Raw genomic sequence first — 19,067 nt, 5'->3', positions numbered from 1 at the left:
CCTTCATTTTTACATGCAACAAGCTTTTAATATGTGTGTCCTATAAAATGAATTTAGGTAATACAGTCCAATTCTTTCCATATATGTGGAAACTGTTTTACCTGTACTAGAAAAGCACTGCAAGCCTCCACCAGATTTTATCAAAATGACTAACCAAACTTCCATTATTGCTCCTGTTTGATATTTATAGAAAAGTAAATGCTCTTTCTTCCTACCAATAACTCAGTGCCAACGTTTGATTAACAGTATGCCCTTAAAATCAATGCCTGTGAAAGGCAGGGCATGACAGAGCTCCCATTTCTGGCTCAAAGTAAATGAAAAGACTCAAGAGCAAGTTGATTCATCCCTTTGCTGACAGCAAGGATGAAATGAGAAGACGCATAGTTAATATAATGACCACTTTTAATTAATTGTGCTGCAAGCTACTAAAGTATGGAAAATGGGGAGAAAATAGAAGGATAAAGCTACCTATAAACCATATCTTTCAACAACCAGATTGTCAAACTAAAATGTAAATTGCCAAAATGACTCTTATGGTAAAGAGTGCAGTCACAAGCTCTCCTATCAGCTGACTTTATTCATGGGCTTCTGCAAGCTGCACTTTTAATTAAGTGTGCTCTTAATTAGTATGTCTCCCTCATCAGTACTGCACATCTAATTTTTTAATTAAATTGCAAAGTCACAAATAAGGTTAATTAAAAGAAGCCTGGTTCTCATCAGCCTCCTGCCCTTTGCTGACCACGGACCTGTGTATAAAGGCATAAGAATAATACATTGCCTTTCATCGATTTTTTTAGACAAGCAAACTGATCATATGTATCCCCAATCTTGTGCTAAATAAAAGAACACTTTTTTTTCTACCCTAGTGTTACTGGACTTTCTTCTCAGTCAACCAAGAAATCATGTTCAAAGTAACACTATAGTGACACACACACAACATCAGCACACCATCAGGGCACCTATATTTGAATTCATTTAATTTAATTTGGTATAAATAGCCATGTATTTAGTAAATGGCTATAAGGATAGAAGTGGCACACGGATTCATGTAAGGTTGGGTAGATTCACTATATGTAAAACAAAGGAATCACACAAAAACATTTAAATCTGAAATTGTGGCTAAGCTAAGACTGTCTAAGTTCAAAAGGCATGTGTATTCTTAATCTTGGTGTTCTTTGTGTATTTTTTCCAGATCTGTGCAGTACTCAAGCCTGAATTATTTCCTGCATATCTGATTTTGCAAAGACGTTTTATGCACACAAAGTGGATCAATATCCTTTGTTTGTCTATGAGGAATGAAAGTATTTTCTCTGTGCTTCCACGGCTATGCTGGTGTCTAATGGCCTTTGAAAGTGAACCATTATCATTTGAAGGCATTGGTTACTTACCTAATCATTACAATTGCTCCCACCGGTGCTGGCCTCAAGAAGAAGAATTTTTGCTATATTTAGGGTTTCTCTCTTAATGTTTCTCATTCTAATTTTTATGTTTAGATGTTAGTTTTTCTCAAAACTGAATCATATATTGTAGAGATTTTGTTTTCATATATAGCAGTTATCAGCTTTTCCCAGTAGCTTAATGAGCTGCAAACACTAGCTGATAAACCTTAAGACATACCTGGGGAAAACTTTGTCTGGTTCCTCAGGGACCAGATTAATTTTGATCCATGTATAGTCAGACTCTTTGATCTACCAAACATCTTCTGTACAACCAGACTGCTGGATTTTACCCACTTGATCAACACCTCCAGCTTTAGCTACTGGTGCTGATCAGTGTATTCTAATGGCAGGATAGTCTTCCTGCTGTCAAAATACAACAGCTCAGTGGGAATGATCTCCCCATCCACACTGAATGTGTACCATAAATAGGGGAATCAAGTCATTTTTTTCTTTTCATGCAACCTGCTGGTTGAGTGGAAAGAAAATGCTGCTTTACTCTCAGCATTGCACATTTTTCCCAACATGTCCAAGTGAGTACTATTACAGTGATCTGTGGGCAAGATAATTAACCTTTTTTTTTCTCATGTGACATCTATCTATCTATATACAACCCTCAGGTAAAAATGTCCAGATCAGGTGATTATTTAGTATGTCTATGTGTAAGTAAAAAACTAATTCTTCAGATGAATTCTTGTATAGCAATTATCAAATATTGCATGGATCAGATTTTACAATGGCATTGTATGTCTGTTCACATAGTAAACATTCTTCTACTGCACCTTGAAAGATCCCAAAGTTCCACTAAGGCAATTAATTATTAGATCATTTTGATTTGACCATAAGATGCTGTTTTGAGTATCTGGATCTTCATTAGATTACATCACAATCTTGTAGCCTGATCTGTCTATGTAAGGAAAGCATTACTATGGGCTTAGAGAAATCCACTAACTCATATAACTGGTTTACTCCTTCAGCTGTGCTTATATTAGAACCGTACTGTACTCTAATGTTGATCTAGTCAGGTAAACATTGCAATAAACGTTTTGCTTCGTAATAACATCTTCTACGTATGTCAAATGTGTGGATAAAATGCTCAGGAAATTTTAGAGAAAAAAAACTTTTTTCACCAAATATCAGTGACTGAAATCTATTGCATTCAACAAGCAATGTGGGACAAGGGACACACTTTCCTCTTGTCGTCTGAAAATTAGGCTGATTTTTGTTAAAGGCTTCTTTAATGATTTGTGAAAATGGTCTAGTGAATCCTGAATTGGACTTCTATGTATGGATTAACCTATGGATGGCTGCTTGCCCTAGAGCATAACTCATTTAGTATACAACTTGCCATTGGTACAATTTAATTAGATGTAACACCATAATTTAAACATTGAAAGTTTGTTGTTCCTTTGACTGTCTGATGTATTAAATGTACACATATTGACTATGCTGCTACAATTTCTGCTCTACTGCCTGACAGTGTTTAAAGTATATATTATACTGACAACATTGAATGCACTTGCATTTGCAGCTAGGAGTCTCCTTATTTATCAAATTCACATTTCCTAATTCATACCTCTGGATTTTCACACACTAAGCGCAGTTGCATCATATTTTAGACACATTTTACACATTTAGCTGGAAACTGCACCAAAGATGAAACAGCCTAGATTTTTCTAAAACAGTGCACTGAACCATATACAGAGGTATAAATGTAGCCCAATAGTTTATTAGAAACATAAGTAGTGACTCTGAAAATAAAGTTCTGAAAAGTTGATTGCATGAGGATATTGGCCAATTTTCACTTACCTCCATCACTCTGTGCCTGGTTAAAGCAATGTCCAAATATCACTGCAAAAGTCATCAAGTTCCAGAGCTTTCGTATCATTTTCCGTCAAACTCCACTCAAGGAAAACTGCAATGAGAGGAATAAAAAACAAAAAGTGAAGATGTGACATCACGTATCAATCATTCAATAGCAGTCATGTTGTGGAGAACCGTGTTCAGTTCGCCATCAGTCACTTTTAACAATAACAAAGCAACTGCTCTGATCTACTGTGACTGTACTTATTGCCCTCCAGCTATCGTGGATATGAAGTTTACGAATAACACTGTAAACACTGCCTATTTTTATATATTTTTTTATTTAAAGGTAAAATGTGTCAGCACTTCAGAAGATGATAGTACTAAGTAAGAAGAAGTACTAAAATTGACTGTAAAATTTTATAGTAGCAACAGAGAGCATCAATCTTAAAATCAAACCTGTCTGCTTTCAGATATAGATGTCAGCTTGAAATCTCAGATGAAACTCAAAAGGAAATTAGCACTGAAACACTGAACATAATCAATAATACAGGGGGCAAATATAAATCAAAATGGTTTAACAACTTCTGGAATTCTCTGTCAAAGGAAACACAACCGGAAATAATCATCAGCAGTTTATTGATTTCATTGTAATCTTCACTGAACATTCAGCAGTCTGACATACTGTATATACTAATCACGGATGGGCAGTTATTGTATTTTACTCTCTGTAAGTGACAAAAATTAGACCTTTAAAATAACTTGCTTCTTTTTTGGGGAGACCAACTTGCATTTACTAACACCTATGTTTTTTCGATCCAATTTCTATAAAATTGTGAAACTACCTGCCTGCTTCTTAGTATTTATTACTTAGCAAAGGCATCAGCAATTGGCAGATGGGGGGCATTCAAAGTTAGTTTTTCACAGATACAGTTATCTGCACATTTATCTCAACTATTTCTTTGTGTTACAAATCATTTGTCAGAAGAAAGTCTTGGGCAATTTATTTAGCTGTTAATGAAGATTCAAAGCTGCAGGTAGAGAGGGTCACAGCAAATTGGACCATCTCTTCTGCAATGGGGCATGCATGTCCAGTAAAATAAAATTGTGAAGCCATATATTAGTATGTAAATACAACTGGTATTCATAACCATTGAAAATCAGTCCAAAACAAAAAGACTGATCAACACACAATACCCGTAAACATTCTGAAATGTGAAGTGTATACTGTCTCATTGTGTTACAAACCCTACTGCATACAAGCGATGATTTCCATTTATTGCACGAAGGCCAAATAGCCTGAAACAAATGTATGCTGTTTAGAATAATTGGCTCTATAATAGTAGGCTATACAGTATTTGCACTATACATCAGTATTTCTTAATACGTATCTGGCAAACAAGGTGTATAAAGCAATAATTTGCTTGGCTCTGCCCACTGTCCATGAAATAAGGAATTATCCTCTTACTTTTAGCAAATGTGATGGAATGAGACATGTGAATACTTCTGTTTTAGGAAAGATTTGCTATGCAATGATTAAAGTGATAGCTATTTGATTGCTTTAGTCCTCATCTCATCATAACCTGTATGGTTATACTGTCTTGGGTTCCAAACCCTACTCCATAGAAGCCATTAGTGTTGGGCTTGATGTTCGACTCGAACATTGGCTGTTTGTGTGTCCTCTGAACACACAAACATTAAGGGGGGTCTGTGGAGTGCCACACAATGCACTGCACTCTCACAGTGTATTGTGAGAGCCATGATTGGCCAAAGCAATGCACTTGACCACAGATCAGGTGCAATGCTTTGGCCAATCACAGCACAATGCACTGAGAGAGCCACGATTGGTAAAAGTCATGGTGACTTTGGCCAATCATGGCTCACAGCTAAGTCCATGCCCCACACTATACTGTATAAGGCTACTTACACTGCAGACATATGCAGTGTGTTGCTGGACACTGCTGAAGACAGAGGGGAGAATAATCTCTTCGAAAAAAAAAAATTAAAAAACAAATAAAAATAAAACAAAAATACATTAAAAATAATAAGCAGTGTGGCCCCCTCCCCTAATCCATACCTGGCCCTTTAGGTCTGGTAGGAAGGTTAGGAGGGACCCCACAGTTTTTGTTTTTTGTGTGGGGTTCCCCCTAAAAGCCATATTAGGGCCTTAATGCCTGGTAGGACTTTTAAGGGGAACCCCACCACCCAAAAATGGGGGAAAAACATCTGTGGGGTTCCCCCTAAAAGCTCTATGAGGCTCTTTAGGTCTGGTAGGACTTTTAAGGGGGGGAAAAGAAAGCATGGGGCCCCCCTAAATTCCTACCAGACCCTTGATCAGAGCACGGGGGGAGGGGGGTGATCAAGCTCTTCCCCCTGCGGCTTACCTGGCCACGTGCCCTCGGCATGGGGATGTTGCAATATGACATCTGACTGACAAATGTCAAACTTTTCATATTGCAGCGAGTGCTCGGTGGGTGCGGACTAGTCCACAGGTTTTGTTTTATTTTGGTGAGCTAGTGTCATTGTGACTACGCTGGACTCCATGATTGACGATGGATTACAATGATGATTTTAATTGAAAGGTTAGAAACTGTGGTTTTGTTTTTTGTTCAATTAAAGGATTTTTTCAAAAGGCTGGTCTCTGTAATGTTTAGTGAATTTAACCCTTTAGTGAATGGGTAGGGGTACAAGTATCCCTTACTCATTCACAAGGGGGGCAGCATCAGGGTACCCCCTTATTTAAAGGGGTACCCTGATGCTAATGAGCCCCCCTGCCTGCAGACCCCCAAAACCACTTGGGCCAGAGAAAGAGACCCTTGTCCCCATCGGCATGGGGACACCATCCCAATGTTGAGGGCACATGGCCTGGTAAGCTGCAGAGGGGGACACTTGAGCAATCCCCCAATACCCCACGTCTCCTTGTCCTCTAACACCTACCCCTCCAAACGTCAAATCATCACCAGCCGAAACCTCCGTAACCTGAACCCTGCCCCCTTCCACTTTGCAGCTGACCTACTTTGCGACAGTATCCTTCCCCTGTCCTGCCCTGACCTGACCTGGCCACTACTGCTTATAACAGCTCGCTGTCAGCCGCTCTTGACTCCTTAGCACGCCTAACCACATGAAGCATTAGACCCTGACCGCTTCAACCCTGGCAGAATGACCATACCAAAAATTTCAAGCGACGCAGTTGTGCGCTGGAGTGACTATGGTGCAAAATCAACAAGCGTTCACCCGATACAAATCTAATCGGCCTTCCTCACCTACACTTCTTCTACGCTGCCAAGCAAGCCTACTTTGTAACCCTCATCAATACCCTATCCTCCAGTCCTCGCTGGCTCTTCTCCACTTTCAACTCTCTACTCTCTCCACCCCCACCTCCACCCAGTACCTCACTCACCACCCACGAGATTGCTAACCACTTCCAAAGCAAGATCCACGCAATTCATAGGGACATCACCACTGCTCTGACTTCCGCCCCACCTAGCATCCTTCACACAAAAACTCCCTCAACACTCCCCTCCTTCGTCCTCGCCACTGTCCAGACCTCCACTCCGCCCAACATTCCTCACACTAAAACCCCCTCAACATTCCACTCCTTTGACCCTGCTACCACTGAAGAGGTCACTAAGGTCTTCTCTGAAGCTCGCCTTACCACCTACCCACTTGACCCTGTCCCCACACAACTCCTACGATCACCCTCCTCCTCCATCCTACGCTCCCTCACTCACATCTTTAATCTCTCCCTCTCTACTGGCGCATTCCCCTCCCCTCTGAAGCACGAGCACATCACTCCCATACTTAAAAAACCCTAGTTGGATCCCACCGACCTAAACAACCTTAGACCCATCTCCCTGCTGCCATTTACATCCAAACTCCTTGAGCGCTTAGCCTATAATCACCTGAGTTCCCACCTCACCGACAACAACCTCCTTGATCCCCTACAGTCTGGCTTCTGTCCCCTACACTCCACCGAAATCACCCTACTCAAACTCTCCAACGATCTGCTAACCACCAAAGCCAATGGCCACTACTCAGTGCTACTACTCCTCAACCTCTCTGTGGCTTTCGACACGGTCGTCCACCCCCTCCTCCTAAAAAACTATACTCTTTTGGCCTCAGAGACTCCACTCTCTTCTGACTCTCTTCCTATCTATCACAACGCTCCTTCATTGTTACCTATAACGCTGCCACCTCCCCCTCACTCCCCCTCTCTGTTGGGGTCCCCCAAGGTTCTGTCCTCGGGCCCCTTCTCTTCTCCATCTACACTTCCTCCCTTGGTCAACTGATACACTCCCACAGCTTCAACTACCACCTCTATGCCAACGACACTCAAATCTATCTCTCTACCCCTCGCCTCACCCCTTCAGTCTCCACCCAAATCACTAGCCTTCTGAACGACATATCAGACTGGATGTCACTCCACTTCCTCAAATTAAACCTTGCCAAAACCGAGCTCCTAGTTTTTCCCCCCAGCCCGCCCCCCCTCGACCTCTCCATCACGACCAACAACGCCACCATCAGCCCCACCCCGCAAGCCAGAGTACTAGGTGTCATTCTAGACTCCAATCTTTCTTTCCAGCCCCAGGTCCAATCGCTGACAAATTCATGCAGACTCCACCTCTGCAACATCTCCAGAAACTACAAAGCAACTCATTCACTTCCTTATTATATCATGACTTGACTACTATAATTACTTCCTCACCGGACTACCTCAACACAGGCTATCCCCGCTTCAGTCTATCCTGAATTCTGCGGCCAGACTCATCCACCTTACTAACTGCTCTGTATCTGCCACCCCCCTCTGCCAATCCCTCCACTGGCTTCCAATTACCCAACACAAAATTCAAATTACTAACATTGACGTACAAAGCTGTTCATAACACTGCCCCAAACTACATCACCGACCTGATATCCATCTACCACCCAAAACGCTCTCTCCGCTCCTCACAAGACCTCCTACTCTCTAGTTCCCTGGTCTCCTCCTCCCATGTCCATCTCCAGGACTTCTCCAGGGCTTCCCCATCCTCTGGAACTCACTACCCCAATCCATCAGACTGTCATCTACCCTCCTCACCTTTAGGTGCACCCTGAAAACCCATCTCTTCAGAGAAGCCTACCCCGCCCTCACCTAATTGCCGATCTCCTCCACTCTTCCTACCACTCCATCCCCCACAGCGATTTCCTCCTGTACCACTCTCCCCTCCCTCCTAGATTGTAAGCTCAAAGGAGCAGGGCCCTCGAACCCCTCGTGTATTGTATTGTTACTGTGCTGTCTCGTGTACTGTCTCCCATTATAATGTAAAGCGCTGAGCAAACTGTTGGCGCTATATAAATCCTGTATAATAATAATAATATAATAATCTGGTCTCCCACAGTACACAGAACATGGAAATGCAATTATTTTAGTAAATATAAACTGCTAAATACCTTTTCTCATCAGCAGTTAGAAGTCACAAGACTGCTCTATCAGTGTTTAGCAGAGCACTGGTAAAGCTTGTAGAAGGAGTTTTCTTTTTGTTCTAGGAGGATGCAAACCCCTGACCTCTGTTTGGCCAGAGCTGATTGGCCCTGTGCTGATCACATGCACTCTCTTCAGAAAAAAAAAACTCTTTAGCAATACACACCAAGCTGAGCACTGCGGAGTGTCTCCACTCCATATGTCTTATCAGGAGATGAGAGGGGGGACACTGGAAGGAGGGGAGGATCAGAGAAGTCAGGATCAAACAGCCTTTTTACACAATGCAGATGATTAAACCCTTAGGCTCCATAGTGAGTAAAATCAAGCATGCTTTACTGCATATACAGACTGATTTTATGGTTGTGGGTATAGTAACACTTTAAATGATGATAGCGATATCTGATGCAAGCAGTGGCCTTTTCTTGGGAAAAGTTATGCAAATATCAAAATACCTCGATGGGTGCATGTCAGTCTGGAGGAATGGGCATTTCCAGGAAGGTTGCATTTGCATGTACAGTTCCATAAGTAAAGCCCAAATGTGATGCTAAGACTCCATGCTTGAAAGAACTTATATCCAATGAATGAAAGGGGTGGTCCAGGAACAGTAAGGCTGGGGAGGAAATGAATAGAAGATACTGAACCTCCTCCAGCCAAAAAATTAGGAGGGCTCTATCTAACTTCCTGCAGCTTCTAATGCATACTGTAAGAAGCTCACAGTGTGCAATGAAATTGATTTAACTAACTGCACTACAGGAGAGGAGTTTGCACAACTGTGCAAGACCTAATATAAGGCATGAGTCCAGCTTTAATGATTTGACGATGCTACCTGAACATAAAAATAAAGCAATAATAAATTGAAAATGGGTAAAATGCAAAGATGTATATGCTAACCTTGAATAATAATGATAAAAATCTATGAAAAATTTAAAATGTGCTGCTATAGATTTATGCTCTTTTTTGTCATCTTTGTGAATACTTGTAAACTTCTATTCTATCATCTATTCTTTGCTATTCTATTGTGCATGAATGCACCGTCTACAAAGTCATACATGCCTATATTATGTTATTCCCAGAAAAAACATCTGCACATTATGTTGTAGCTAGAGATGAGCAAACGTATTATATTATGTGAGGAAAAGTGTGTTTGCTAAGGATATTGCTTGATTTTATTCTATTCATTTAAAAAAAAGAGCTCTCTGTAGGTACATCCTAGGATTTTATTAAGCAAATATAACAAATAGATGCGAATAATCAAATGTATAGGCTGACCCAAATATATTAACAGTAAGCCTGGGTTCACACTGATGTGGTGCAGAATTTGCAGTCTTTTCTGTGCGAATTCCGCACCGCATCAGAATCGCACCCTGTTTATGCGAACCGCTGCAGTGTGTGTGTTAACAACACCCTGAAATTGGTCCACAAAATGTGGTGCAATGTGCAGAATCGGATCGCATGGGTGTGAATACCCATGCAATCTGATTCTAGTGCAGAGCAACAAAAAGGGTCTTGCACCTTTTTGGTGTGGATGCGTTGCAATTGGAGCCATACAAAATGTATGGCTCCAATCGCAACGCACACAATTCACATGTGGTGCGGTTCCTGTGCAAATCACATGCAATATACACTGCACATGTATGAACCCAGGCTTATAGCTGCATAGAGGAAATACAACTGGGCAAGAGTCAACTCTACTAAAAAAAATTGGGGAAATTGAGGTAGATATGGTGGTTTAACCTTTAAATCTCATACTGAGGCAAAACTGTGTATCCTAACAAGACACCAGATGGTCATCCTGCAAACAGACCTGCAAGGTAGAGGTCTGAAGATGAAGTTATTGGCCTGAGAAAATGAGTGCAGCATATAATAAATACATTAGGGGCCAGTTCACACTACATACAGTGACAGGCATTTTACTGCACTTTACAATGCTGGTCAGTGCAAGGACATGAACAAAATAATTGTTTTCTGCATGGCCTATGCACACTGCATTTTATCACCGCTGTACAGTGACATCAATGAAGTGTCACTTCTATGACTTTAAATAAAGTTCAGTGTATAAAAAAAAAAACGGAGTTGTGTGATGCGCTGAATCCCGCACCACACCACCTCCTACCACAGTTGGAATGGACAGCTGCCAGACAGGTAAACCAATACAGTTTTCTCTCCGGCAGCTGTCTGTTCCATGTGAACAGGCCCTAACTACTTAAATGGAGGATGTCTAGCACCAGTACTGATTTAGAAATGGCCAAAAATACTGGCAACCTGGTACAACAATCTATGGTCCTGAAAAGTCATATCAGAAGTGGCCACAAACAAATCCTTTTTACTTATGAAGACACAAAAACACAAGTACATGCTACATGGAAAAATGTCTACAGAGAACACGGAACCACACTGGAGGTTGCCTGCAGTTCTACACTTCTGATTTGCTTAAAATGCTGAGAAGAAAAGACAGATCCTTGTCCATCATATAATAGCATCAATGAGGAATTTGATCAGCAAAACTTCATTCTGCAGCATGATAGTGACCCCAAACGCATGGCTTAAATCATAAAGAACAAGGAGCAGGGCCCTCCTAATCCTCGTGTATTGAACTGTATTGTTGCTGTATTGTCTCCCGTTATATTGTAAAGCACTGAGCAAACTGTTGGCGCTATATAAATCCTATATAATAATAATCATAATAATCAGCTGCAGAAAAAAAGGAAAAGAGAATCAAAAGATATTATTTTCCAGTGATATTAATACTTGTGAGCTAATATGGTGAAATATAAGTGATCAATTAATCAAATAATTTACTAATACATGCACATGTGGTTCGCTAGCTCATTTATTATTTTACTCACAGTGCCATAATCTCAATATCACTTAATATGGAAATACTAGTAGAGACAGTAAGACAACCAATGTATGCAGTAGATCTGTGGTAGGTTCACCAGAATGCTTAGTAAAATATACCCCACAAACTCCTTCAGAAATTGAATGCAAATATATCTAAGAAAATTGCCGCTGTTTTTAAGCAAAAAGGGTTCACACAAAATACCGTACTGATTTAATTTGTGTTTTTCCCAGGTCACTGCACTTTCTAAAAGGTTTATAAAGTAATAAAAAGCAATTCATGCCTTATTTTTTTAACCACATCAATGGCCTAAACATTTTAGTCAAAGGAAACATGTACTAGGAGTATATAGAGCTTGGCCTCCTTTCTTAAATTGTTACTAAACCCCGGACCCTGCATTCACTATATCTGGTTTCCCACAGTATGTAGAACATGGAAATGCAATTATTTTAGTAAATATAAACTGCTAAATATATTTTCTCATCAGCAGTTAGAGCAGTCTTGTGACTTCTATCAGTGTCCAGCTGAGCACTGGTTAAAGCTTGTAGGACGCTATGAGGCTGCATAACCCCTGACCTCTGTCTGGACAGTGTTGATTGGCCCTGTGATAATCACATGCACTCTCCCAAGAAAACAAAAACTCTAGCAATGCACACCAAACCGAACATGTGCAGCTTGCCATATTCAGTACAATGAGTGAGTAATTACTTTGAATGAATTGTAATGAATTACCAAAAGTATTGAATGTTACCAAATACAACATCACTGTCTGGAGTGAATGACTCTATTGCATGGCTGAGTGATAGTGCAGCATCCATCAGTCCACTGTTGCAGTGACTGGTATTGATCATGACACAAATTATGATTTTTGTAATCTTGCAAAGATTTAATAAAGAGGTTGGATTGTGTTAACTGAAACACTACCTTTTTGAGTGGTTAAAGAAAATGGCAATAATTGTCAAAGGTTTGTAGATATCTGCATTGGATTAATCAGTGTAATCCAAATCTCCTGCCCGGTAAAGCTCAGACTTGTTTTAAAGGGACACTATAATAATAAAAAATGAATAATACAGTGTACTGGATGCCAGAGATGGGTCCTTGATGCAGTCATCAGGTAACCTGTGAGATTTTTGTGGAACTGGACACAGTGTGCTATGAGCTTCCTTTTTCTGAGACTCTGCTTTGCTCTGTGACCATGCCTGGACCTTGAGGCTGATAGGTACCTGAAACCTTGGTGTGAGACTTGTTTATACTGGTGGTGAGCTGTATATTTGCTTCTGAGCCACAAGTGTATGGATTTTTGGTTTGTCTATGCTGAAGAAAGCTAGTGTATTTGGCCTGTTTTGAAAAATAAGACTGTTTGATTTAACAAACAGGTAGAACCCAGTGATGGATTAAGCATTGGGCCCAATGAAAGACTAATATGTGGGTGCCCTATTCAAATGATAGCCAAGTAAGAACACATTCACTGTATATGGACAGTCAGCCAGATACAACCGAGTTGTGCTCAAGTCTGCAGCAGGAGGGGGTTATCTGACCCACACTTAGAATAAATGAGCCCATAAGGGCTCTCGTGCTCCTGAACAGGCTTCAAAATGGAATGTTTGCACCTGGAAGCACTCTTAACTAAGAGTTCCCAGATCACTATTGATTTTCCAGAGAGCACAGAAGACGTTCTTTCCTTTCCAATGCGCTGTTTTTTTTTTAATAAAATCTGAGACAGATACAGATGATACAGCCCTGATTTCACTGTCCCTAACAAATTAAAGTGATGGGACTCAGTGCCCCGTGCTCAAAAATCTTCTGATACCTTATTAATGTGCACCATTCCTAAAACTCAAAGTGCCTTGTACTCAACAAACGTCTCAAAACACCTACACCATAAATACACACAAATAATAGTGTTCAAAAGCAAAACATTCTGCTAAAAATACAGAAATGTTCTTTTGTGCAAAATACCTCAGTACAAAGCTCTGCCAGAAGCTCTGCACAAACTTTAGCACAGTCACTCTGGTGCTAATGTGCAAATATGCAGTGCAATCTTCAATCACATCAAACAATGCAACCCACAAATGTTTTACACTCTGCCACTCTCAGTTCTCAAAGAACTCATCAGATTCCAAGACCTTTAAAACGTATGGGTCATACTCACTTATGAACATCCGGATCTCAGAGCCATCATTTTTCCCCATTATAAATGATAAAATCAAGAGAGAATAGGCAAATAAAACCAACGTACTCACATTCAGCAGTGCTATTCCAGCACTAGTGTTTCAGTTTAGCACCTATAAAAAATGATAAATACATATTTTTTTACCTGCAAAACCATTTACTTTTTTTAAAAGGTAAACTTTGCTTTTAAATCGTTCAGGGGACTGTGGTAGACCCTAAAATGGGCTTTAAGTCACCTATTGCCCTTACAGTGTTGCATCCATACATGTTTTTTTATGTACTTGATATAAGACATTTATATTTCAAGTACATTTTAAAATGGCATATCAATTTGTAAGCCATCATATGATGCACAGCCCTGAACTATTGGCAGGAGTATATTGTGTCTTTGTATTGTGCTAGATTTAGAATGCTTTCACCTTGGCAAGATTCCACCTTGATGACATCCATCATAAAAGAGTTTTATTTAAATGATCTTTGCTTCAAGATAATTTAAACTAAAATGAATTCCAAAACTAGTTACAATCACAGATAAAGCCAGTTTTCCCTGGACACAGAGTAATTGAATCAGTAAAAGAAAAAAATGCATTGTTTCAGTCTCATTCAGTTGCAATGTTGTGTTCTTTCTGTTTAAATAAATTAAAAATGTCTATCACAGTAATTGAAAAAATAAATTTTCTAGATAAGCTTGCACAAGCATTGCAAGTATAATAAACATTTAGGTCTGTTTAACTTCCTATCAGTAATAGGTATAATATATTGTAAAACAATTTGCTTTAGGTTACAACAGGCCGATGGCTGAACAGATTGGATTCACTTAACTTTTGTTTATTTTCTTAAAAGTATTTAAATGGCAGAGAATTCTACTTTCATAGGAATTACATTTGATGATGTGTAAAGTGCAAAATGATGTATTTGGTTTATTGGGTAAAATGAACACAGACTGAATCCAAATTATAAATTGCATTCTAAAAATCATATTTTTAAAATGAGTTGCTATCTCATTTTACTGAGAAACTGATAATTTTCTCTTTAGGGTGAGTGACTTTATCTTGAATTTCTTACTACATCATCATATATTTCATTTCTTGAACCTAAAAGGAATGTGTAGTGGTTGGTATACATTTCTTTTTTATGCTACAGACCAAAAAAAGTTGTTTTATTATCACATATTATGTATGATTATTTTATATATTCACTGGCACCCAGCAGGTGGACCTCACATATTTTAAAGTTTATCCTTACCTGTTGCAAAAAGCCTGTTTAAAGAGCTCAGTAGCTCAAGATGAATTATGTAGCCACAAGTGAATTAGTTGGAGAAATGACTCATCGCCACACCCCTGCTAGTATGGCTCCATCCCAGATTTTATTAAATATAAATATATATACACTACAGTATGTATTGTGTCCATGCTGCACCTTAAATATACAGTATGTATAAATACATACACCCCAACATTTCTAATACAAGATGTCACAAGCAAGATCTATGATGGAATGATGCAGCTGTGTGGGTGGAAATGTCAGGGCAGGAACAATGGAATGGGCAGGCAGGCCTATGGTACGGTCACGCCACAACGGACGACAGCCACTACCCACAGACCAGAGTCCCTCAGGGCGCGGAGTCTAAGCCCCAGGCTACCCTTCACCAGGGCCCCTGATGGTGGGGATGGACTTGACGCAGCCTGAGACCAGGTCGCGGCCCCCGAGTAACCCCAGCTGCGGTAATGACTGCCGCCAATGGCGTACAGCTGGTGGGAGCTAGATGGGAACACATGTAGGGTAGTCAGACAGGCCGGGTCAATAACAGCAGAGCAGACAGTACTAGACGGTAGGCAAAGAATAGTCAAGTCACGGGCCGGGTTCAGCAGCGGGAGGTCAGATAAAGGGTTAAAGCAGAGAATAGTCTTGTCCAAGCCGAGTTGATCACCAGGAGAGCAACGAGAACAGAACCAGAGCTTGAGACAAGGAAACATACAGGACACGAATGCAGAGGGCACTTGCAGACAGCAGGTTTAAATGTGCTCAACCACACCCTTCTGAGGAGGAGCCACAGTAGCCTGAAGGCATAAAGGTTTCCACCATGCTTTGCAGAAATCCAAGATGGATGCCAGCACATGGAGATGCACAAGCTCTGAAGAAAGGTAGGACCTTGACAGGAACCCCGCAGAGCCATGCCATTTTAAAAAGATTACAGAGGAGAGAAAGCATCACCTGCTGTTATGGGGGGGTGAAGGTGGCAAGTGGGTAGTGCTTAATAGTAACATGTTACACCCTAAATATCTTTGGCAACTAGTATATGGTTTAGCATTGTTCTGTTGACATGCAAGGCCTTCCCTGAGAAAGATATAATCTGGATGGGAGCATATGCTGCTTTTAAACAAGGATATATCTTTTAGCGTAGATGGTGCCTTTCCAGATGTGCAAGTTGTCTATCCTACATGCACTAATGAGCCCCCATATCATTAGATATGCAGGCTGTTGAACTGAGTGCTGATAACAAGCTAGAAGGTACCTCTCCTCTTTAGTACAGAGGACGTGGCACTTGTGTTTGCCAAAAATGTCAAATTTTGATTTGTCTGACAACAGAGTAGTTTTCCACTTTAAAACAGACCATTTTAAAAAAAGCTTTGGCCCAAAGAAGACAGCGACATTTCTGGATCATGTTAAGATATAGCTTTTTCCTTGCATGACAGAGCTTAACCTTGCATTTTTGGATGGCACAGCAAACTGTTTTCACAAAGTGATTTTTGGAAGCATTCCAGAGCCCACACAGCAATGTCCGTCACGGAATCATGCCTGTTATTAATGCAGTACCGTCTGAGGGCCCAAAGATCACAGGCATCCAATACTGTGTTTTGGCCTTGTCCCTTGCACACACACATTTTTTCAGATTCTTATAATCTTTTGATATTATGCCCTGTAGAGGAGATGATATATTTAAAGTCTATGCACTTTTATGTTGAGGAACATTATTCTAAAATTGACGATTTTTAGAAGCAGTTTTACACAGATTGGTGAACCTCTGCCCATGTTTACTTCTGCAATATTCTGACTTTCTAAGATGCCCATTTTATATCCAGTCATGTTACTGATCTGTTGCCAATGACCCTAATTGGTTAAAAAATATTCTTCCAGTTCTTCCTTGTTAATAGCACATACTTTGCCAGCTTTTTGCTGCCCTGTCTAAACCTTTTTGAGTCATTATCCTTTTGGTGGACCCACGACTTGCAACTGAGACAGAGTTTTCTGACACTGGACAGTGTGTTTTATTTGAGAATTCCTTGACAGTTTATTGTGCTCTGTAGAAATTTCAGTCCCCACATACAAGATGCAGAAAAGCAACACCAAAATTAAACTGCGTCTCCTCCATGTTTCACAGTAGGTACAGTGTTTTTTTTAAGCTTTTTCTTTTGGTCTCCGAAAAAAAGCTGATGTAATGTAAAGTTTTGCCTCATCTGTCCAAAGGATGTTCTCCCAGAAGCATTTTCCCATCAAAATTAACTTTTTATGTTTTTCTTTCAACAATGGAACCCGCTTATTTTTTTCTTCCTTTTAGCCAGCTGTTGCTTTAAAAATTACAGATTATGCAACCAGACACTAATGACCTGACTTAAACTGAGTTCAGCTTATAACTCTTTAAAAGCTTTCCTTTGATATTTGTCTACCATTCTTGTGATTCTTCTTTTCAATCTAGGGTCAATTTTCCCCTTGTGGCCACATTCAAGGAAGTTGGCTAAACTCCCATGGACCTTACACTTCTTGATAATAATTGCAAATGTAGTCACAGGAACATTAAGCTGCTTGTGGACAGTCTTATAGCCTTTATTTTTGTCATTTTGGTATTTAATCTTCTTTCTGATCTCCTCAGACAGTTCTCTTCTTTTCTTTCTCAAGTCCATGAGCAGTGTTGTGCATGCAATGATACCGAACAGCACTGTGACAACTTTTCTCCATTTAAATAGGTTAATTAAAGAGTACAGATCTGCTAATATAACTATAGAAAACAATTCATTTTAAATATCACCATGATCCAATTATCTGTAATTTTTTCTTTGCTTTGCTCTATTACACACCAAAGGCATGTAGAGATCTGTGCAATGAGCAAACTGGCTTAATCAAGGTCCTGTTAAAATTGGTGTGATCTATGTCAGACCTTAGTTTGAAGAGGTTTACCCTTCTCCAATGATAATTAAGTTTTAAAGAATGGGCAGACAAATGAGAAGGTTCAGGGATGAGCAATGAGCAACGATACAGCAAGTTCCATTTTCACAGCATTAGTAATTTTATCCACGTGGTAACAATAGTTGTTTGTAACTTAACATTGTTGCTAAGTTTCCTCAACACCACTGTCAGATCCTTGTTATAGATTGACACTAAACTCTGTTACCCAACACTGAAAACAGTAACATCATTTTTCAAACCAGCCCATGTCCTTCATATGCTACAGGAAGCTTGTATACAGGAGCAACTTGTTTGCAGCAGCTGCATTTTGCCATTAGCTTTAAATAGGGATGAGTGAATCTGCCCAGGTTTAGTTTGAGCTGTGATCATTGCAATATGAAACAAAGTGGTGAGAATGTGTCATTTAGAGGTGGTAGCAATACTATTTGACAGACTTCTAGATGCATCAGCTGGTGACCATCAATGACCAGTTTGTTCCCTCATTCTCCTAACAGGTTGGGTTTGGGTTGAACTCATGGTTGTCTTGAACTTGAAAATCACTCCTAATCTTAGGTAACGGCAGTTATCAGTATATAAACAGGCCCATAGCAGAACATACAGTTGCAAGAAAAAGTATGTGAACCCCTTGGGATTACGTGTAGTTTTGCATGAATTGGGCATACAATGTGCTCTGAACGTCATCTAAGTCACAACAATAGAAGAACACAGTCTGCTGAACATAATACTACACAAACATTAGATGTTGCCATGGTTTAATTGCACATAACATGTAAATATTCACAGTGCAGGGAGGAAAAAGTATGTGAGGCCCTAGCTTAATGACTTCTCCAGAGCTAATTGGAGCCAGGAGTGAGCCAACCTTGACTCCAATCAGTGTGATGATATTGGATGTGTTGTTGACAGCTGTCCTGCCCTTAAAAAACACACACCTGTTTTGGGTTTACTGGTTTCAAGAAGCACTGTCTGATGTGAACCATGCCTCGCAGAAAAGAGCTCTCAGAAGACCTACGATCAAGAATTGTTGACTTGCATGAAGCTGGAAAGGGTTACAAAAGTATCTCCAAAAGCCATGATGTTCATGTGTCCACAGTAAGACAGACTGTCTACAAATGGAGAAAGTTTAGCACTGTTCCTACTCTCCCTAGGCAAGGTCGTCCTGTAAAAATGACTG

At 40.1% G+C, this 19,067-nt stretch overlaps 1 protein-coding gene across 1 annotated transcript in view; it reads right to left on the bottom strand.

Annotated features, from left to right (window-relative positions):
- Window positions 1–19,067, bottom strand: part of PCDH15 (protocadherin related 15) — a gene marked incomplete at its 3' end in the record, with an annotated part of 1,039,494 nt that overhangs the window by 886,492 nt on the left and 133,935 nt on the right. The window contains exon 2 of the mRNA XM_089692803.1: window positions 3,246–3,351. Coding sequence (XP_089548929.1) covers window positions 3,246–3,324 — 79 coding nt within the window. The remainder of the gene's footprint in view (window positions 1–3,245; window positions 3,352–19,067) is intronic.

Source organism: Staurois parvus, unplaced genomic scaffold (assembly GCF_062004578.1).
Source record: "Staurois parvus isolate SC_StPar_1 unplaced genomic scaffold, SC_StPar_1.0 ptg000604l, whole genome shotgun sequence".
In the NCBI taxonomy this organism is placed as follows: Eukaryota; Metazoa; Chordata; class Amphibia; order Anura; family Ranidae; genus Staurois; species Staurois parvus.
This window is presented reverse-complemented; position numbering and strand designations above follow the sequence as displayed.